This window comes from Macrosteles quadrilineatus, unplaced genomic scaffold (genome assembly GCF_028750875.1).
Source record: "Macrosteles quadrilineatus isolate MER2022 unplaced genomic scaffold, UCM_ALF_1.0 Scaffold_1__1_contigs__length_201487025, whole genome shotgun sequence".
NCBI lineage: Eukaryota > Metazoa > Arthropoda > Insecta > Hemiptera > Cicadellidae > Macrosteles > Macrosteles quadrilineatus.
This window is the reverse complement of record NW_026542594.1, coordinates 59,857,317-59,880,743: the sequence shown is the minus strand read 5'-3', so window position 1 is coordinate 59,880,743 and position 23,427 is coordinate 59,857,317. Positions and strand designations below refer to the sequence as shown.

The 23,427-nt window shown below is 34.6% G+C and overlaps 2 protein-coding genes across 4 annotated transcripts in view; both read right to left on the bottom strand.

Annotated features, from left to right (window-relative positions):
- LOC128983229 (uncharacterized) overlaps positions 1-10,810 on the bottom strand; it is a 68,815-nt gene extending 58,005 nt beyond the window's left edge. For all 3 annotated transcript variants that reach the window (XM_054402452.1, XM_054402453.1, XM_054402454.1), the window contains exon 1: positions 5,681-10,810. In XM_054402452.1, the coding sequence (XP_054258427.1) occupies positions 5,681-10,783 (5,103 nt within the window). In that variant the 5' untranslated portion in view covers positions 10,784-10,810. The remainder of the gene's footprint in view (positions 1-5,680) is intronic.
- The window catches only part of LOC128997388 (uncharacterized), a 73,414-nt gene continuing 60,777 nt past the window's right edge, over positions 10,791-23,427 (bottom strand). The window contains exons 11-12 of the mRNA XM_054423028.1: positions 10,897-23,331; positions 10,791-10,801 (exon numbers count right to left, since the gene is read on the bottom strand). Of these exons, the coding sequence (XP_054279003.1) occupies positions 10,791-10,801; positions 10,897-23,331 (12,446 nt within the window). The remainder of the gene's footprint in view (positions 10,802-10,896; positions 23,332-23,427) is intronic.

The window sequence follows — 23,427 nt, the reverse complement described above, 5'->3', positions numbered from 1 at the left end:
GAAAAAGTAAATCGGTCCTGGGTCTAGGTCTTACCGTGCCACCTACGGTAATAGCTACTTCCCTATAGGGAAATTCGCTAAAAGTGAAAGAATAACAAACAAATAAGTACAGCTGAGGTATTTTCGCATAGTATGAAACATAACGTCGAGGAAAACGTTATGCTAAATTTGAGTAATTCTAGTTACATCTCAGAGTTGTTTGAAACTAATTTTAAATATCTCTATTTGCGACGTCAAGGATCACCTACATTATTTCTGCTCTAAGTGTTAACTGATAACTTCTAATGAATGCTTAACACCCTGCTTCAATTTGAGTTAACATGTTGCAACAAAGTTTTTCCATCATTGAGAATTGAAGAAAACTGTTGCTTTACTGAGATAACCTGTGTTAAGTATTTTAAGTTGGGTAATTTCTTTATTTATTTCTTTGATTTGAGGCATCCCCTAAACCAACGAATTTTCTCCGTAGAGGGTGATTCCAACCATTTCATGTAGTCCATGTTTGACCCACAAACTATGGTTAAAACACAGCCATAATCCGCTTTTAATAGGCTAAAGCAGAAAGCAGCAACATCATTGAAAGTTGCTTAACATATTTTAACGTGTTATCTGCCAGTCACAGTATACGCATCATTCTCACGTTGTTCAGTGGAGTTTCTCTTAATACCTGTCCCAAAGTTTTGAAAGTATGGATTCATTTGTCAAAATAGGTTGGATAACTCTTGTAGCTGTAAGATTTGGATAACAATTTTCATTTTATCTTTTTGAACAGCGTATATTATTTGAGTCTCCTGAAACATAAAAATAAACTTGACTGTAACAACTTGACCGTTGAATACATCGTTGAATGGATTGCTGTGTTATCGTATATTTCTGTTTGCCGTTAACCGCTATAATCCAAATAATTTAACTTGCTTATTAACACATTTTTAGATGGGGAGACAATCATACAGTAACTAACAGCACATGGGCAGTAAATGTTATTCATCTGTTATGTTGTAAACATTTATAAATATAGATTACTGTTGAAGCTTTTCAACCCAAAAGAATGTTCCAGATTATAAAGATTTAACACATCTTTATAACGGCTACATCAATAAGGACGCATACCACTTTATATTTTAATGCTGAGATCTTTGTGTTTCAACTTTGCATTTATACTATAAAGGAATTCGCTTGGGGAGTGCCTTTCCATATTTGGGGGAGGGTGAGGTCCTAGGAGGCGGGGCTTTGTCTCCGTGGATGGAATGAGACTCCTGATGCAGGTAGAGCTGAGGATTATAAGGGTTAATCTGGGACCGTGGGCGAACTGACACTAATTAGGTTACGGGCGAAATGAAACTCAGGCAGAATAGGACTACACCCCCCAGCTATAATGGGACACCCGGTGTATTACACTAATGTGATCCAGTAAATAACGAAGGCCAGACCATATTACATGTCAGAGGAGCAGGGCATGAGTTGAGTATTATACAATGTATTTATAATGTAGTGGTGAGGTTTCTTGTTAAATTGCACAATGTATTTTGAAACAGTCATTATTTTTAGTGCAATGAATATTTTTTGTTTAGGTCATAATATTTAAATCTGCAATGAGGATTTATAACACATGGATAAACTACAGTACAATTAATTGCAGTCATTTTTATTTTACTAAGGCTGCATCAAACATTCTTCTAGCTTTCATATAAAATTGTTCAGATGTATTTTGGTTGCACGTGCTGAGTATTTTAGTGGTTTTGATTTATACTACATTTAGGTTTAAATTAAAACTTGAAAATCAGAACTGTTGCAATTTAGACTAGGCCTAAACTGATCTGATGTTAAGACACAGTGTCTTGGATACCTTTTTTTTACTTTTCGTTTAATTTAAACCATCCTAGTCGTGAATATTTGAAGGGTATAACCTTTAAAGAATCATAGTCATAAAACAGCACAATACCTACCTCTCATTAAATACTCATATGATTTTTGGAAATGCTTAAGATTTGAATAATGCTTTTAAATGTTTAACAATTTGAATATCCTAGTATACAGAGTGTTTTGCAGCTCTCTACCAACATTTTTAGGTATTCTGGATTCATAACCAATTTAAATATCACATTTAAATCGTCTGTAAGTCAATGGTTACTCTGTGTGCAGCCATTTTGTATTTAAAAAAGGGGTTGTTTCTCAATAACCGAGACTTAGAACTTTGAAATTTGCATAAATCTTATTACCAATGTCAAGTCAGTAACTTATGAATGAATATTAAAATCTTTAAATGAAAAAATTCAAAATGCAGGCAATTTAAATTTTTTGAACAAGAATACATAACTTTACAAGAATACAATCTTATTTTAAAATCACACAAGAACACTGTTTTATTTAAGAAAAACCTAATGACACCTCAACATATTGAAAATCCAATAAGAAATTATCGAGATATGGAATTTTGTTGGTGCATTCCTATTAGTGATTACGAAACTAACATATTAGGACATTGTCACATTGTTGAAGACAGTATAGCCAGCAGACATCGACATCGACCTACACTAATAGAGGCACAGAACAAAAAATTTCATATCCCAGTTATTTTTATTGTATTTTCAATGTTGAGTTGTGATTAAATTTTTTATCATACTAATATTATAAATGTGAAAGTTTGTGTGTTTGTTTGTTTGTATGTAGGCTATGTTTGTTTGTTTGGAGTTTAATCACATATCATTCATCATTCAAATTTGGCATGTAGTCCAGTCAAAGAATGAGGTGTAGAGTGCGTGAGCAGGTAACTAAGCGATTCCTTCAGAAACTTGTTCAGGGGGCTTAGGGTGTTAACATACCAAAAGTCCTGACTCCTAGGTGGTGAGCCAGGGGGTGGAGAGGGGAAAAAGGGGGGGGGAGAAAGGTACGCATTTTGGGTTTTTTGATTATATCTTGAAAACTATCAACTTTTTGTATACTATAGTAAATTATAAAATTGAAGAAGATTAAATTTTCTACAAGAAAAGTATATAATGTGTTTATTTTGGTTCAACAGATTACGAGTTATAACTTATTTAATTGATATCTTATTAAAATCTTCTTCCATAAGAAATACATGTAAATTAGTATGCAAAATGGGGCGAATCCTATCCGCCCAAAGGAAATATAAATGATATTCTGGAAATCTTGAAAAAATTTCCAGTAATTTGACACTTTAATCATTAAAATTGATCCAAAATTAAGGCGAGGGCGAGGTAACAAAATTTCGAGTTTTGGTGTTTTTTTATTGTAAATATAAAAAAAACCTTAAATCATCGCATTTTTAAACGCTCACCCTCGCTTTAATTTTTGACAAAATTTCATGATTAAAGTGTCAAATTACTGGAAATTTTGTCAATATTTCCAGAATATCAGTTATATTTCCTTTGGGCGGATAGGATTCGCCCCATTTCGCATACTAATTTACATGTATTTCTTATGGAAGGAGTATTTTAATAAGATATCAATTAAATAAGTTATAACTCGTAATCTGTTGAACCAAAATAAACACATTATATAATTTTCTTGTAGAAAATTTAATCTTCTTCAATTTTATAATTTACTATAGTATACAAAAAGTTGATAGTTTTCGAGATATAATCAAAAAACCCAAAATGCGTACCTTTTTCCCCCCTTTTTCCCCCCTCCACCCCCTGGCTCACCACCTAGGAGTCAGGACTTTTGGTATGTTAACACCCTAAGCCCCCTGAACAAGTTTCTGAAGGAATCGCTTAGTTACCTGCTCACGCACTCTACACCTACTTTTGGATCATTCATTGACTGGACTAATGATGATAGCTCACATTCACGATTAACATATAGGCCTATTCTTATCTCAAAAATTCTTTTGGGCTCCGCCCCAGTGGCTCTGTAGTTTCCATGTTAACCTTATGATTATTCATATATAAAATGAATTAAAGAATTTAGTCAGCTGTTTCAACTATTTAAGTTGGTTCTATGATATGCAATAGCATTAAAAAGTTATGAGGTGGGTGCAGCACTATTATTTTTTTCATTTATGACAACAGCTAATTTGAACTAAGCAGAGATAAAAAGCTGTGATATGCAATGAGAACTGTCAGAGTAGGATTGTTTACAGTTATGTATATGTTTTTAATTTAATGAATAATTTGTTATATTGTGTGAATGTTTGATCATTTATTTTTTTCTATCGTTTTACCAAAAAGTTTACCAAACTGTGTCCTTCCCCATTGCAAACTCAAAACAATGGTGGTTTTCAATATGCAGATGATACTGCTTTAATCTGCACTGAACAAAAAACATTGGATTTTAAACAAGACTTAATTACTAATGAGTTTCAACTCCTCGGGGACTGGTTCACAGCAAATGGTCTATCTATGAATGTGTCAAAGACACAACTAATTCACTTTTCAGTTGCTAATGAGAATCGAGACGTTGCTGTAAATTTGAACCAAACATCAATATATTCTCAAAACTCGGTCAATTACCTGGGAATTGATATAGATTGGCAACTTAATTGGCAAACAAACATTATGAATCTATCAAAGACTCAGATCAGCTATACTTGTTCTTCGGGTAATTCGACATACTACAAATTTAGACAAACAATTAGCAGTATATCATACTTATTTTTCTTCGATCATGAATTACGGTTTAACAGTATGGGGTTCTTTTAGTCATGCCGAACTAATTTTTATGCTCCAGAAAAGAGCAGTTAGAGTCTTAGCCAAAGTGTCTCGAATTACTCACATTAAAGAGTTTTTCATTTAGTTTAAAATTTTTATTTTTTATAGTTATTATATCTTTAAACTGGCTTTAATGGTTAAAAGTGATTTTGACACTTTACAGTTCATCTGTGTTAACATAACACTAGATTTAAAAACAATATAAAACCAGTTCAACACAGACTTAAAGTATTCCATTTATCTCCTCAGTACATGGGTCCAAAAATATATAACAAATTACCTTCTTCAATTAGGGACACTGATTCATTCCCTAAATTCAAAAAGAAGTTAAAAAAACTTTCTTTTGGAGAAGGCCTTCTTCTCATTGGAGGAATATATGGAAGCTGTGTAGATGTTAAGGTTCAGCATATGAAATTTATTTTAGTAATAGTTTTAGTATAGAGACTATAAATTATTGTAACAATGACGAATCACCTGTCTGAATATGATGTTATGTGATTATTGGAAAATAAATAAATAAAAGCTGGAGTATAACTGCAATAAGCATTTTATACTTATATGCCAACCCTGTACGAAGGACGGGTACTCCGCTAGTTTCCAATAAAAGAGTATTCTTGTGCTTATTGATAAGATTTGTGCAAAATCAACAACAACAGATTACAAAAGTTATTCTTTATAGTTATTCTTTTTCAAAACATTCAAATTGCCGCCATTAAAAATTTTAACATCGGAAAATTTTGATATTTTTTCATAAGTTAGTGGAATTGGTATAAAAAGTTCTAAGTATCACGTTATTTATAAAAAAGTAATATTTAAAAAATACAAAATGGGGATCATGTGAGCAACTATTGACTTACAGATGATTTAAATGTAATATTTAAATTGGTTATGGACCCAGAAACAATACATTGAAAGGTTGGTAGAGTTAATAAAACCTTCTGTGCATATGTGAATCATTTTAAATATTTAATGGGGTTTTAGCTTTTAAATTCTTCTTATTAATGGTGTACCTCTGATGGAAGCAGCATGCTGTGATCTGATGATGGCTCCATAACAACGTTTGAAGCGGAGGATTCATCTTCAAGAAGGGTTTTACCTATGGAAGGTTCCTCTTCGTCTGATGAGGCATAAACAAATTTGTGTTTGAGGCGAGGAGGGGTTATGGAACGGACATTGAGAATTGGGGAAAACCTATCCTCAGAACTGGCTGGTGCTCTGTTATTGTCTGATTTATCATAAAGCTTTGTTGGTGTTGAAAGTTGTCTATCGCAAGCAATTAAATTAGGAGAATTTCTATCAGGAGAAATTTCAGTTTCTGAGGTATCATCCTCAAGCACTGTTGCACATTCTACAATATCAGTTTGTCTTATTTTAGGACTCATACTTTCACGAGACCTACGGGAGATTTTGGGAGAGCCGGGTGATATACTTGTGCGTAATCTGTAACTTGTATCTACACTTAAATCATGATCAGAAGAAGATGATGGCAAAGCAACTGAATCTGAAAGAGATGAGTCAGTAGTATCGATCATAGATGTTTCACCAACATCGTTTGGATAATGCTCTGATTTGGCTGGTTTTCGGACAGGGTCATTGGGCTGGTGAAATATCACTTCTATACCACTTGTTGAATCTACAGTCCTAGTAAACACTTCAGATGTTAGTAATTGTATACTGTTACATTGACCCTGACTTCTCATCCTACTAGGACTTGAAGGCAACGATGTGGGTCCTTTGCTTTGATCTAGACTTGTGTGTCGCTCCATTATCCTACCAGATATTAGGCATCTAGTTGGCCCACTTCCTCTTCTACTTGACAAATGAATATCAGGGTCCATAAATATATTTGAACTACTAATTGGCGCTGAAGCCGCTCGCATTTTGAGAGAATCATCTATATTTGATTCAGCTCCTACAATAGTAGATCTATGGATAGTTGTTGAGCATAGGGATAGGCTTTCAGAGACAGAAGGTAAGGCAGTGGTTGACACATCTTCCAACTCCGATTTGTGGATTTCAACAGTTTGCTCAGACTTTTTTAGTTGATTTTGTGTTTTCTGTGCTTTAAATGTCTGGTCTCTTGATGAAGCCTTTCTAGTATCTTCAAATGTCTTTTGATATTTTGTAACATCGAGACGCTTTGTGTTTTGCTTGGTAACTTTTGATAATGAATCTGTGTCCTTACCTGAACTTGTACTTGGACCAGTTTTTAGTTCATCAGTTCGGGCTGATTCAGCAGTGTCTTTCTTTTTAAAGGTTGTCATTGTTTGTTTAGTTTGATCAACTAACCTCCTTTTTTGCTTTAATGGTGCATCTGTTGATGGTAATAATGCACTCTTGTTTAAACGTTGTGTGCTTCTTGAAGAAATGTTGGTCAAGGCTGGTTTGGAATGTCCAGAAGAAGACACCTTTATTTTATTTTCCTTTTCATTGTGTTTTAGTTTTGATATTTCACTTTGAAATTTTTCTTGTTTATTTGATAAAGTAATAGATTTTGTAGTTTCACTATTTGTTACTTTCTTTTTCAAAGGTTCTCGTTTTCTCATAGTTGTCAGTGCTTTAAATTTATGTGAACTGATTTCCTCGTGCTTAGAACTAGATATCGATGACTGTTGGATCTTAATTGTTTTGGGTGTTGAAACAGTGCTACTTGATTCACTTTTTCTTTCTATACTTTTATGCCTTTTAGAAATGTGTTTGGGAGATTTTAGAGCTGTCTCTTTTGGTGCAGATTCAAGTTTCATGTCTCTTGAGAGAGTGGAAGCCATGTATCCACGACTTCTGGAAGAATATTTTTGTTCAGATATTTTACTTGTGCGATCCTTTGATTCAATGTCTGGTTCAGGTTTTTGTTGTTTTTCTACAACATTATTTGACGGTTTTTGTTTATACTGGCCAGCACTGTTTGATTTTCTTTCTATTGGTCTGTGTTTGGGTGATAAAGCATTTTTAGAGGTTGAGGTTGAAGATGAACTTATGTCATCCGTTGTACTTTTGTAAGATTTCCTGGCGATCGAGGACTTAAACTCTTTCTTAATTTTACTCTCTATGTGATCATATTTCGAATTATACTTTGGTTTAGGCTTAATATCAGGACGTGATTTTTCCTTGAAGGCTTTCTTTGCATCTGTATGAGGTTTAGTTCTTGTTTGAGGTTGTGACGATCCACTGTCAATTGGAAAATCAGTTTCACTTGATACTGAATCACAAATGCAGATAGATTTTCCCGACAACGATTCTAGCATAACAATATTGGATCCGGATTCAGTGTTGATCAGTTTTCCTTTATAGTAAGCTTCGGAATCATCACTTAAATTTGATTTATCATACTGCTGATCTTCAGTACTTACTGTTACTTCAATTACATCATCAGTCATTTTAATATCATCAACAACCATGGTTTTAGTAGTATCCTTTATTGAATACGGGAGGGAAGAATCAGTTTCAACATCTGTTAATTCTGAAGCAGTGGTGTCAGAAAATAGAAGTTTATCTGATAAAACCAAATCAGAAGTTGTAGCTTCTGTGTCAGACTCATAACAGTGAGTAAGTGTTGATGTTTTGACTTTCTTCCTATGAAACGACGATGCTTGAGGAGAACAAACACTACTTTCTGTATCGCCAGAAGTATTACTATGCAATTGAAAACTTTCAATTGAAGAGAAACTATTTTGACCTGTATAGAGTTCAGGAGTAAAATTTAACGAGCTTTTTACAGATTCTTGCCAACTTATGTCTGCACTTCGAACTGATGTATCATCAGTTAAATTATCTGATTCTAGTATTGGTTCATTACTTAATTGCGCAATTTCAGCTGTAGAAAAAGATTTATCCACTGTGTCCGTAACAGATGTTGTTATTTCTTCCTTTACAATTTCTACTGATATGGGTATTGGTGTTTCTTCTGACTTAATTACAGATACTGTATCCCTGGCTATCGGTTGTAACAATTCAGTCACGTCGTGAATGTGTTCCTCCTCTAAGGCAACACCGTCCTTCAATTTTTCTTTTACCATTTCTTCGGTAGTTTTAAAACCTTCAATTTCTAGAGATTTGAGCTTATCTACAGGGAGATGTTTAGATATAATATCCTCTTCAGTAATTTGTTTTGAAGCATCATCCGCCTCAATTACTTTTGTAAGTGTTTCTGAATCGGCAAATAGCTCTTCCTCTAAGAAATCAGTGTCTTTAGTTTCATCCACATCTATAGCAGATTTAATATCTTCAACAGCTACTGGGTCTTTTGTTTCCAAATGAAAATCAGTAGTGGTATTGTCAGATTCCTCAATAACTTTAGTAGTAGTTTTAACAATAGAAGAGTCATCAACGTCATAAACTGGTGTAGCTTCTTTCTTCTCTTCTGTGTCTGAAGTATTAGTTTCAGCCTTATGTTTAGAAACGATTTCCACTGTGTCTGTAACATGTGTTGTTATTTCATCCTTTACAATTTCAGTCATGTCGTGAACGTGTTCCTCCTCCAATGCAGCCCCGTCCTTAGATTGGTCCTTTACCATTTCTTCGGTAGTTTTGAAACCTACAATTTCTAGAGATTCGAGCTTATCCATTGGGAGATGTTTAGAAATAATATCCTCTTCTGTAATTTGTTTAGGAGCATCATCCGCCTCAATTACTATCTTAGGTGATTCTGTATCAGCGAGTACCTCTTCCTCTAAAGAATCAGTGTCTTTGGCTTCTTCATCAGATTTTGTGTCTTTAGTAAATTTAATATCTTCAACAGGTACTGGCTCTTTTAATTCCAAATGAACATCAGTAGAGGTATATTCAGATTCCTCAATAACTTTAGTATTAACCGTATCTACAGTTTTAACAATAGAAGAGTCATAAACTGCAGTAACAGTTTTAGCCTTATGTTCAGAAACAATTTCCACTGTGTCTGTAACATGTGTTGTTATTTCATCCTTTACAATTTCTAAAGAAATAGGTGTTGTCGTTCCTTCTGTATTCATTATAGTTATTTCAGACACGGTATCCCTGGCTATCGGTTCAAACAAGTCAGTCATGTCGTGAACGTGTTCCTCCTCCAATGGAACCCCTTCCTTCGATTGGTCTTTTACCATTTCTTCCGTAGTTTTGGAACCTACAATTTCTAGAGATTCGAGCTTATCTATGGGGAGATGTTTATTAATTATATCCTCTTTTGTAATATGTTTTGGAGCGTCATCCGCCTCAATTACTTTTGTAGGTGATTCTGTATCAGCCAGTACCTCTTCCTCGAAAGAATCAGTGTCTTTAGCTTCTTCGACAGATTTAGTATCTTTAGTAGATTTAATATCTTCAATAGATACTGGCTCTTTTGTTTTTAAATGATCATCAGTAGAGGTATCTTCAGATTCCTCAATAACTTTAGTAGTAACCTTATCTACAGTTTTCACAATAGAAGAGTCATCAACTGGAGTAATAGTTTTAGCCTCATGTTCAGAAACAATTTCCACTGTGTCTGTAACATGTGTTGTTATTTCATCTTTTACAATTTCTACAGAAATAGGTGTTGTCGTTTCTTCTGTCTTAATAATAGTTATTTCAGATACTGTATCCATGTCTATTGGTTCCAACAACTCAGTCATGTCGTGAACGTGTTCCTCCTCCAATGCAACCCCGTCCTTTGATTGGCCTTTTACCATTTCTTCGTTAGTTTTGAAATCTACAATTTCTAGAACATCGAGCTTATCTATGGGAAGATGTTTAGAAATAATATCCTCTTCTGTAATTTGTTTTTGAGCATCATTCACCTCAATTACTTTTGTAAGTGATTCTGTTGCAGCGAGTACCTCTTCCTCTAAATAATCAGTGTCTTTAGCTTTTTCGTCAGATTTTGTGTCTTTAGTAGATTTAATATCTTCAACAACTACTGGCTCTTTTGTTTCCAAATGAACATCAGTAGATGTATCTTCAGATTTTTCAATAAATTTAGTAGTAACCGTATCTACAGTTTTAACAATAGAAGAGTCATCAAGTGGAGTAATAGTTTTAGCCTCATGTTCAGAAACGATTTCCACTGTGTCTGTAAGATGTAGTGTTATTTCATCTTTTACAATTTCTACAGAAATAGGTTTTGTCGTTTCTTCTGTCTTAATCATAGTTATTTCACCCATGGTATCCCTAGCTATCGGCTTTAACAATTCAGTCATGTCGTGAGCGTGTTCCTCCTCCAATGCAACCCCGTCCTTCGATTGATCTTTTACCATTTCTTCGGTAGTTTTGAAACCTACAATGTCAAGAGATTCGAGCTTATCTATTGGGAGTTGTTTAGAAATAATATCCTCTTGTGTAATATGTTTTGGAGCATCATCCGCCTCAATTTTCTTTGTAGGTGTTTCTGTATCAGCGAGTACCTCTTCCTCTACAGAATCAGTGTCTTTAGCTTCTTCGACAGTTTTTGTGTCTTCAGTAGATTTAATATCTTCAATAGATATTTGCTCTTTTGTTTTCAAATGATCATCAGTAGAGGTATCTACCGATTCCTCAATAAATTTAGTAATAACCGTATCTACAGTTTTAACAATAGAAGAGTCATCAACTGGAGTAATAGTTTTAGCCTCATGTTCAGAAACGATTTCCACTGTGTCTGTAACATGTGTTGTTATCTCATCTTTTACAAATTCTACAGAAATAGGTGTTGTCGTTTTTTCTGTCTTAATCATAGTTATTTCAGATACTGTATCCCTGGCTATCGGTTCAAACAAGTCAGTCATGTCATGAACGTGTTTCTCTTCCAATGCAACCCCGTCCTTCGATTGGTCTTTTACCATTTCTTCGGTAGTTTTGAAACCTACAATGTCAAGAGATTTGAGCTTATCTATTGGGAGTTGTTTAGAAATAATATCCTCTTGTGTAATATGTTTTGGAGCATCATCCGCCTCAATTTTCTTTGTAGGCGTTTCTGTATCAGCCAGTACCTCTTCCTCTAAGGAATCAGTGTCTTCAGCTACTTCAACAGATTTTGTGTCTTTAGTAGATTCAATATCTTCAACAGCTACTGGCTCTTTTGTTTCCAAATGAACATCAGTAGAGGTATATTCAGATTCCTCAATTACTTCAGTAGTAACCGTATCTACAGTTTTAACAATATAAGTGTCATCAACTGGAGTAATAGTTTCAGACTCATGTTCAGAAACGATTTCCACCATATCTGTAACATGTAGTGTTATTTCATCTTTTACAATTTCTACAGAAATAGGTGTTGTCGTTTCTTCTGTCTTAATTATAGTTATTTCAGATACGGTATCCCTAGCTATCGGTTCCAACAAGTCAGTCATGTCGTGAACATGTTTCTCTTTCAATGCAACCCTTTCCTTCGATTGGTCTTTTACTATTTCTTCAGTAGTTTTTAGACCTACAATTTCTAGAGATTCGAGCTTATCTATGGTAAGATGTTTAGAAATAATATCCTCTTCTGTTATTTGTTTTGGAGCATCATCCTCCTGAATTACTTTTGTAGTTGTTTCTGAATCAGTGAGTACATCTTCCTCTAAAGAATCAGTGTCTTTAGCTTCTTCGAAAGATTTGGTATCTTTAGTAGATTTAATATCTTCAACAGCTACTGGCTCTTTTGTTTCCAAATGAACATCAGTAGATGTATCTTCAGATTCCTCAATAACTTTAGTAGTAACTGTATCTACGGTTTTAACAATTGAAGAGACATCAATCGGAGTTATAGTTTTAGCCTTATGTTCAGAAACAATTTCTACTGTGTCTGAAACATGTTTTGTTATTTCTTCCTGTACAATTTCTACAGAAATAGGTGTTGTCGTTTCTTCTGTCTTAATTATAGTTATTTTAGACACGGTATCCCTAGCTATCGGCTCTAACAATTCAGTCATGTCGTGAGCGTGTTCCTCCTCCAATACAACCCCGTCCTTCGATTGGTCTTTTACCATTTCTTCGGTAGTTTTGAAACCTACAATGTCAAGACATTCGAGCTTATCTATTGGGAGTTGTTTAGAAAAAATATCCTCATCTGTAAAATGTTTTGGAGCATCATCCGCCTCAATTTTCTTTGTAGGTGTTTCTGTATCAGCAAGTACCTCTTCCTCTAAAGAATCAGTGTCTTTAGCTTCTTTGACAGTTTTTGTGTCTTTAGTAGATTTAATATCTTCAATAGATACTGGCTTTTTTGCTTTTAAATGATTATCAGTAGAGGTATCTTCAGATTCCTCAATAACTTTAGTTGTAACCGTATCTACAGTTTTAACAATAGAAGAGTCATCAACGTCATAAACTGGTGTAGCTTCTTTCTTCTCTTTTGTGTCTGGAGTACTAGTTTCATCCTTATAATTAGAAACCATTTCCACTGTTTCTGTAACAAGAGGTGTTATTTCTCCCTCTACAATTTCTACTGAAGCAGATGTTGCTGTTTTTTCCGTCTTAATTAAAGTTATTTCAGATACTGTATCACTGACTTTTGGTTCCAACAATTTAGTCATGTCGTGAACGCGATCTTCTTCCAAGGCAACGCCATCCTTCGATTGGTCTTTTACCATTCCTTCGGAAGTTTTTAAACCTACAATTTCTAGAGCATCGAGCTTATCTATAGGAAGATTTTTTGAAATAATATCCTCTTCTGTAATTTGTTTTGGAGCATCATCCGCCTGAATTACTTTTGTAGGTGTTTCTGTATCAGTGAGTACCTCTTCCTCTAAATAATCAGTGTCTTTAGCTTCTTCGACAGTTTTTGTGTCTTTAGTAGATATAATATCATCAATAGATACTGGCTCTTTTGTTGTCAAATGATCATCAGTAGAGGTATCTTCAGATTCCTCAATAACTTTAGTAGTAACCTTATCTACAGTTTTAAGAATAGAAGAGTCATCAAATGGAGTAATTGTTTTAGCCTCATGTTCAGAAACGATTTTCACTGTGTCTGTAACATGTGTTTTTATGTCATCTTTTCCAATTTCTACAGAAATAGGTGTTGTCGTTTCTTCCGTCTTAATCATAGTTATTTCAGATACTGTATCCCTGGCTATCGGTTCCAACAAGTCAGTCATGTTGTGAACGTTTTTCTCTTCCAATGCAACCCCGTCCTTCGATTGGTCTTTTACTATTTCTTCGGTAGTTTTTAGACCTACAATTTCTAGAGATTCGAGCTTATCTATGGGAAGATGTTTAGAAATAATATCCTCTTCTGTAATTTGTTTTGGAGCATCATCCGCCTCAATTACTTTTCTAGGTGATTCTGTATCAGCCAGTACCTCTTCCTCTAAAGAATCAGTGTCTTTAGCTTCTTCAACAGATTTTGAGTCTTTAGTAGATTCAATATCTTTAACAGTTACTGGCTCTTTTGTTTCCAAATGAACATCAGTAGAGGTATATTCAGATTCCTCAATAACTTCAGTAGTAACTGTATCTACAGTTTTAACAATAGAAGTGTCATCAACTGGAGTAATAGTTTTAGCCTCATGTTCAGAAACGATTTCCACTGTGTCTGTAACATGTAGTGTTATTTCATCTTTTACAATTTCTACAGAAATAGGTTTTGTCGTTTCTTCTGTCTTAATTATAGTTATTTCAGATACGGTATCCCTAGCTATCGGTTCCAACAAGTCAGTCATGTCGTGAACATGTTTCTCTTTCAATGCAACCCTTTCCTTCGATTGGTCTTTTACTATTTCTTCAGTAGTTTTTAGACCTACAATTTCTAGAGATTCGAGCTTATCTATGGTAAGATGTTTAGAAATAATATCCTCTTCTGTTATTTGTTTTGGAGCATCATCCTCCTGAATTACTTTTGTAGTTGTTTCTGAATCAGTGAGTACATCTTCCTCTAAAGAATCAGTGTCTTTAGCTTCTTCGAAAGATTTGGTATCTTTAGTAGATTTAATATCTTCAACAGCTACTGGCTCTTTTGTTTCCAAATGAACATCAGTAGATGTATCTTCAGATTCCTCAATAACTTTAGTAGTAACTGTATCTACGGTTTTAACAATTGAAGAGACATCAATCGGAGTTATAGTTTTAGCCTTATGTTCAGAAACAATTTCTACTGTGTCTGAAACATGTTTTGTTATTTCTTCCTGTACAATTTCTACAGAAATAGGTGTTGTCGTTTCTTCTGTCTTAATTATAGTTATTTTAGACACGGTATCCCTAGCTATCGGCTCTAACAATTCAGTCATGTCGTGAGCGTGTTCCTCCTCCAATACAACCCCGTCCTTCGATTGGTCTTTTACCATTTCTTCGGTAGTTTTGAAACCTACAATGTCAAGACATTCGAGCTTATCTATTGGGAGTTGTTTAGAAAAAATATCCTCATCTGTAAAATGTTTTGGAGCATCATCCGCCTCAATTTTCTTTGTAGGTGTTTCTGTATCAGCAAGTACCTCTTCCTCTAAAGAATCAGTGTCTTTAGCTTCTTTGACAGTTTTTGTGTCTTTAGTAGATTTAATATCTTCAATAGATACTGGCTTTTTTGCTTTTAAATGATTATCAGTAGAGGTATCTTCAGATTCCTCAATAACTTTAGTTGTAACCGTATCTACAGTTTTAACAATAGAAGAGTCATCAACGTCATAAACTGGTGTAGCTTCTTTCTTCTCTTTTGTGTCTGGAGTACTAGTTTCATCCTTATAATTAGAAACCATTTCCACTGTTTCTGTAACAAGAGGTGTTATTTCTCCCTCTACAATTTCTACTGAAGCAGATGTTGCTGTTTTTTCCGTCTTAATTAAAGTTATTTCAGATACTGTATCACTGACTTTTGGTTCCAACAATTTAGTCATGTCGTGAACGCGATCTTCTTCCAAGGCAACGCCATCCTTCGATTGGTCTTTTACCATTCCTTCGGAAGTTTTTAAACCTACAATTTCTAGAGCATCGAGCTTATCTATAGGAAGATTTTTTGAAATAATATCCTCTTCTGTAATTTGTTTTGGAGCATCATCCGCCTGAATTACTTTTGTAGGTGTTTCTGTATCAGTGAGTACCTCTTCCTCTAAATAATCAGTGTCTTTAGCTTCTTCGACAGTTTTTGTGTCTTTAGTAGATATAATATCATCAATAGATACTGGCTTTTTTGTTGTCAAATGATCATCAGTAGAGGTATCTTCAGATTCCTCAATAACTTTAGTAGTAACCTTATCTACAGTTTTAAGAATAGAAGAGTCATCAAATGGAGTAATAGTTTTAGCCTCATGTTCAGAAACGATTTTCACTGTGTCTGTAACATGTGTTTTTATGTCATCTTTTCCAATTTCTACAGAAATAGGTGTTGTCGTTTCTTCCGTCTTAATCATAGTTATTTCAGATACTGTATCCCTGGCTATCGGTTCCAACAAGTCAGTCATGTTGTGAATGTTTTTCTCTTCCAATGCAACCCCGTCCTTCGATTGGTCTTTTACTATTTCTTCAGTAGTTTTAAGACCTACAATTTCTAGAGATTCGAGCTTATCTATGGGAAGATGTTTAGAAATAATATCCTCTTCTGTAATTTGTTTTGGAGCATCATCCGCCTCAATTACTTTTCTAGGTGATTCTGTATCAGCCAGTACCTCTTCCTCTAAAGAATCAGTGTCTTTAGCTTCTTCAACAGATTTTGAGTCTTTAGTAGATTCAATATCTTTAACAGTTACTGGCTCTTTTGTTTCCAAATGAACATCAGTAGAGGTATATTCAGATTCCTCAATAACTTCAGTAGTAACTGTATCTACAGTTTTAACAATAGAAGTGTCATCAACTGGAGTAATAGTTTTAGCCTCATGTTCAGAAACGATTTCCACTGTGTCTGTAACATGTAGTGTTATTTCATCTTTTACAATTTCTACAGAAATAGGTTTTGTCGTTTCTTCTGTCTTAATTATAGTTATTTCAGACACGGTATCCCTAGCTATCGGCTCTAACAATTCAGTCATGTCGTGAGCGTGTTCCTCCTCCAATACAACCCCGTCCTTCGATTGGTCTTTTACCATTTCTTCGGTAGTTTTGAAACCTACAATGTCAAGAGATTCGAGCTTATCTATTGGGAGTTGTTTAGAAATAATATCCTCTTCTGTAATATGTTTTGGAGCATCATCCACCTCAATTTTCTTTGTAGGTGTTTCTGTATCAGCGAGTACCTCTTCCTCTAAATAATCAGTGTCTTTAGCTTCTTCGACAATTTTTGTGTCTTCAGTAGATTTAATATCTTCAATAGATATTGGCTCTTTTGTTTTCAAATGATCATCAGTAGAGGTATCTTCAGATTCCTCAATAAATTTAGTAGTAACCGTATCTACAGTTTTAACAATAGAAGTGTCATCAACTGGAGTAATAGTTTCAGCCTCATGTTCAGAAACGATTTCCACCATGTCTGTAACATGTAGTGTTATTTCATCTTTTACAATTTCTACAGAAATAGGTTTTGTCGTTTCTTCTGTAATTTGTTTTGGAGCATCATCCGCCTGAATTACTTTTGTAGTTGTTTCTGAATCAGTGAGTACATCTTCCTCTAAAGAATCAGTGTCTTTAGCTTCTTCGAAAGATTTGGTATCTTTAGTAGATTTAATATCTTCAACAGCTACTGGCTCTTTTGTTTCCAAATGAACATCAGTAGATGTTTCTTCAGATTCCTCAATAACTTTAGTAGCAACTGTATCTATGGTTTTAACAATTGAAGAGACATCAATTGGAGTAATAGTTTTAGCCTTATGTTCAGAAACAATTTCTACTGTGTCTGAAACATGTGTAGTTATTTCTTCCTGTACAATTTCTACTGAAATAGGTTTTGTCGTTTTTTCTGTCTTAAGTATAGTTATTTCAGACACGGTATCCTTAGCTATCGGCTCTAACAATTCAGTCTTGTCGTGAGCGTGTTCCTCCTCTAATGCAACCCTGTCCTTCGATTGGTCTTTTACCATTTCTTCGGTAGTTTTGAAACCTACAATGTCAAGAGATTCAAGCTTATCTATTGGGAGTTGTTTAGAAATAATATCCTCTACTTTAATATGTTTTGGATCATCATCCGCCTGAATTACTTTTGTACGTGATTCTGTATCAGACAGTACCTCTTCCTCTAAAGAATCAGTGTCTTTAGCTTCTTCAACAGATTTGGTGTCTTCAGTAGATTCATTATCTTCAACAGCTACTGGCTCTTTTGTTTCCAAATGAACATCAGTAAAGGTATATTCAGATTCCTCAATAACTTTAGTAGTAACCGTATCAACAGTTTTAACAATAGAAGTGTCATTAACTGGAGTAATAGTTTTAGCCTCATGTTCAGAAACGATTTCCACCATGTCTGTAACATGTAGTGTTATTTCATCTTTTACAATTTCTACAGAAATAGGTGTTGTCGTTTTTTCTGTCTTAGTCATAGTTATTTCAGATACTGTATCCCTAGCTATCGGTTCCAACAATTCAGTCATGTCGTGAACGTCTTCCTCCTCCAATGCAACCCCGTCCTTCAATTGGTCTTTTACCATTTCTTCGGTAGTTTTGAAACCTACAATTTCTAGAGATTCGAGCTTATCTATGGGGAGATGTTTAGAAGTAATATCCTCCTTTGTAATTTGTTTTGGAGCATCATCCGCCTGAATTACTTTTGTAGTTGTTTCTGAATCAGTGAGTACATCTTCCTCTAAAGAATCAGTGTCTTTAGCTTCTTCGAAAGATTTGGTATCTTTAGTAGATTTAATATCTTCAACAGCTACTGGCTCTTTTGTTTCCAAATGAACATCAGTATCTTCAGATTCCTCAATAACTTTAGTAGTAACCGTATCTACGGTTTTAACAATAGAAGAGTCATCAACTGGAATAATAGTTTTAGCCTCATGTTCAGAAACGATTTTCACTGTGTCCGTAACATGTGTTGTTATCTCATCTTTTACAATTTCAACAGAAATAGGTGTTGTCGTTTTTTCTGTCTTAATCATAGTTATTTCAGATACTGTATCCCTGGCTATCGGTTCCAACAAGTCAGTCATGTCGTGAACGTGTTTCTCTTCCAATGCAACCCTTTCCTTCGATTGGTCTTTTACTATTTCTTCGGTAGTTTTTAGACCTACAATTTCTAGAGATTCGAGCTTATCTATGGGAAGATGTTTAGAAATAATATCATCTTCTGTAATTTGTTTTGGAGCATCATCCGCCTGAATTACTTTTGTACGTGATTCTGTATCAGACAGTACCTCTTCCTCTAAAGAATCAGTGTCTTTAGCTTCTTCGACAGTTTTTGTGTCTTTAGTAGATATAATATCATCAATAGATACTGGCTCTTTTGTTTTCAAATGATCATCAGTAGAGGTATCTTCAGATTCCTCAATAACTTTAGTAGTAACCTTATCTACAGTTTTAACAATAGAAGAGTCATCAAATAAAGTAATAGTTTTAGCCTCATGTTCAGAAACGATTTTCACTGTGTCTGTAACATGTGTTTTTATGTCATCTTTTCCAATTTCTACAGAAATAGGTGTTGTCGTTTCTTCCGTCTTAATCATAGTTATTTCAGATACTGTATCCCTGGCTATCGGTTCCAACAAGTCAGTCATGTCGTGAACGTGTTTCTCTTCCAATGCAACCCCGTCCTTCGATTGGTCTTTTACTATTTCTTCGGTAGTTTTTAGACCTACAATTTCTAGAGATTCGAGCTTATCTATGGGAAGATGTTTAGAAATAATATCCTCTTCTGTAATTTGTTTTGGAGCATCATCCGCCTCAATTACTTTTCTAGGTGATTCTGTATCAGCCAGTACCTCTTCCTCTAAAGAATCAGTGTCTTTAGCTTCTTCAACAGATTTTGAGTCTTTAGTAGATTCAATATCTTTAACAGTTACTGGCTCTTTTGTTTCCAAATGAACATCAGTAGAGGTATATTCAGATTCCTCAATAACTTCAGTAGTAACTGTATCTACAGTTTTAACAATAGAAGTGTCATCAACTGGAGTAATAGTTTTAGCCTCATGTTCAGAAACGATTTCCACTGTGTCTGTAACATGTAGTGTTATTTCATCTTTTACAATTTCTACAGAAATAGGTTTTGTCGTTTCTTCTGTCTTAATTATAGTTATTTCAGACACGGTATCCCTAGCTATCGGCTCTAACAATTCAGTCATGTCCTGAGCGTGTTCCTCCTCCAATACAACCCCGTCCTTCGATTGGTCTTTTACCATTTCTTCGGTAGTTTTGAAACCTACAATATCAAGAGATTCGAGCTTATCTATTGGGAGTTGTTTAGAAATAATATCCTCTTCTGTAAAATGTTTTGGAGCATCATCCACCTCAATTTTCTTTGTAGGTGTTTCTGTATCAGCGAGTACCTCTTCCTCTAAATAATCAGTGTCTTTAGCTTCTTCGACAGTTTTTGTGTCTTCGGTAGATTTAATATCTTCAATAGATATTGGCTCTTTTGTTTTCAAATGATCATCAGTAGAGGTATCTTCAGATTCCTCAATAAATTTAGTAGTAACCGTATCTACAGTTTTAACAATAGAAGTGTCATCAACTGGAGTAATAGTTTCAGCCTCATGTTCAGAAACGATTTCCACCATGTCTGTAACATGTAGTGTTATTTCATCTTTTACAATTTCTACAGAAATAGGTTTTGTCGTTTCTTCTGTAATTTGTTTTGGAGCATCATCCGCCTGAATTACTTTTGTAGTTGTTTCTGAATCAGTGAGTACATCTTCCTCTAAAGAATCAGTGTCTTTAGCTTCTTCGAAAGATTTGGTATCTTTAGTAGATTTAATATCTTCAACAGCTACTGGCTCTTTTGTTTCCAAATGAACATCAGTAGATGTATCTTCAGATTCCTCAATAACTTTAGTAGTAACTGTATCTACGGTTTTAACAATTGAAGAGACATCAATTGGAGTACTAGTTTTAGCCTTATGTTCAGAAACAATTTCTACTGTGTCTGAAACATGTGTGGTTATTTCTTCCTGTACAATTTCTACTGAAATAGGTTTTGTCGTTTTTTCTGTCTTAAGTATAGTTATTTCAGATACTGTATCCCTAGCTATCGGTTCCAACAATTCAGTCATGTCGTGAACGTCTTCCTCCTCCAATGCAACCCCGTCCTTCAATTGGTCTTTTACCATTTCTTCGGTAGTTTTGAAACCTACAATTTCTAGAGATTCGAGCTTATCTATGGGGAGATGTTTAGAAGTAATATCCTCCTTTGTAATTTGTTTTGGAGCATCATCCGCCTGAATTACTTTTGTAGTTGTTTCTGAATCAGTGAGTACATCTTCCTCTAAAGAATCAGTGTCTTTAGCTTCTTCGAAAGATTTGGTATCTTTAGTAGATTTAATATCTTCAACAGCTACTGGCTCTTTTGTTTCCAAATGAACATCAGTATCTTCAGATTCCTCAATAACTTTAGTAGTAACCGTATCTACGGTTTTAACAATAGAAGAGTCATCAACTGGAATAATAGTTTTAGCCTCATGTTCAGAAACGATTTTCACTGTGTCCGTAACATGTGTTGTTATCTCATCTTTTACAATTTCAACAGAAATAGGTGTTGTCGTTTTTTCTGGCTTAATCATAGTTATTTCAGATACTGTATCCCTGGCTATCGGTTCCAACAAGTCAGTCATGTCGTGAACGTGTTTCTCTTCCAATGCAACCCTTTCCTTCGATTGGTCTTTTACTATTTCTTCGGTAGTTTTTAGACCTACAATTTCTAGAGATTCGAGCTTATCTATGGGAAGATGTTTAGAAATTATATCCTCTTCTGTAATTTGTTTTGGAGCATCATCCGCCTGAATTACTTTTGTACGTGATTCTGTATCAGACAGTACCTCTTCCTCTAAAGAATCAGTGTCTTTAGCTTCTTCGACAGTTTTTGTGTCTTTAGTAGATATAATATCATCAATAGATACTGGCTCTTTTGTTTTCAAATGATCATCAGTAGAGGTATCTTCAGATTCCTCAATAACTTTAGTAGTAACCTTATCTACAGTTTTAACAATAGAAGAGTCATCAAATGGAGTAATAGTTTTAGCCTCATGTTCAGAAACGATTTTCACTGTGTCTGTAACATGTGTTTTTATGTCATCTTTTCCAATTTCTACAGAAATAGGTGTTGTCGTTTCTTCCGTCTTAATCATAGTTTTTTCAGATACTGTATCCCTGGCTATCGGTTCCAACAAGTCAGTCATGTTGTGAACGTGTTTCTCTTCCAATGCAACCCCGTCCTTCGATTGGTCTTTTACTATTTCTTCGGTAGTTTTTAGACCTACAATTTCTAGAGATTCGAGCTTATCTATGGGAAGATGTTTAGAAATAATATCCTCTTCTGTAATTTGTTTTGGAGCATCATCCGCCTCAATTACTTTTCTAGGTGATTCTGTATCAGCCAGTACCTCTTCCTCTAAAGAATCAGTGTCTTTAGCTTCTTCAACAGATTTTGAGTCTTTAGTAGATTCAATATCATTAACAGTTACTGGCTCTTTTGTTTCCAAATGAACATCAGTAGAGGTATATTCAGATTCCTCAATAACTTCAGTAGTAACTGTATCTACAGTTTTAACAATAGAAGTGTCATCAACTGGAGTAATAGTTTTAGCCTCATGTTCAGAAACGATTTCCACTGTGTCTGTAACATGTAGTGTTATTTCATCTTTTACAATTTCTACAGAAATAGGTTTTGTCGTTTCTTCTGTCTTAATTATAGTTATTTCAGACACGGTATCCCTAGCTATCGGCTCTAACAATTCAGTCATGTCGTGAGCGTGTTCCTCCTCCAATACAACCCCGTCCTTCGATTGGTCTTTTACCATTTCTTCGGTAGTTTTGAAACCTACAATATCAAGAGATTCGAGCTTATCTATTGGGAGTTGTTTAGAAATAATATCCTCTTCTGTAATATGTTTTGGAGCATCATCCACCTCAATTTTCTTTGTAGGTGTTTCTGTATCAGCGAGTACCTCTTCCTCTAAATAATCAGTGTCTTTAGCTTCTTCGACAGTTTTTGTGTCTTCAGTAGATTTAATATCTTCAATAGATATTGGCTCTTTTGTTTTCAAATGATCATCAGTAGAGGTATCTTCAGATTCCTCAATAAATTTAGTAGTAACCGTATCTACAGTTTTAACAATAGAAGTGTCATCAACTGGAGTAATAGTTTCAGCCTCATGTTCAGAAACGATTTCCACCATGTCTGTAACATGTAGTGTTATTTCATCTTTTACAATTTCTACAGAAATAGGTTTTGTCGTTTCTTCTGTAATTTGTTTTGGAGCATCATCCGCCTGAATTACTTTTGTAGTTGTTTCTGAATCAGTGAGTACATCTTCCTCTAAAGAATCAGTGTCTTTAGCTTCTTCGAAAGATTTGGTATCTTTAGTAGATTTAATATCTTCAACAGCTACTGGCTCTTTTGTTTCCAAATGAACATCAGTAGATGTATCTTCAGATTCCTCAATAACTTTAGTAGTAACTGTATCTACGGTTTTAACAATTGAAGAGACATCTATTGGAGTAATAGTTTTAGCCTTATGTTCAGAAACAATTTCTACTGTGTCTGAAACATGTGTGGTTATTTCTTCCTGTACAATTTCTACTGAAATAGGTTTTGTCGTTTTTTCTGTCTTAAGTATAGTTATTTCAGACACGGTATCCCTAGCTATCGGCTCTAACAATTCAGTCTTGTCGTGAGCGTGTTCCTCCTCCAATGCAACCCTGTCCTTCGATTGGTCTTTTACCATTTCTTCGGTAGTTTTGAAACCTACAATGTCAAGAGATTCGAGCTTATCTATTGGGAGTTGTTTAGAAATAATATAGTCTACTGTAATATGTTTTGGAGCATCATCCGCCTGAATTA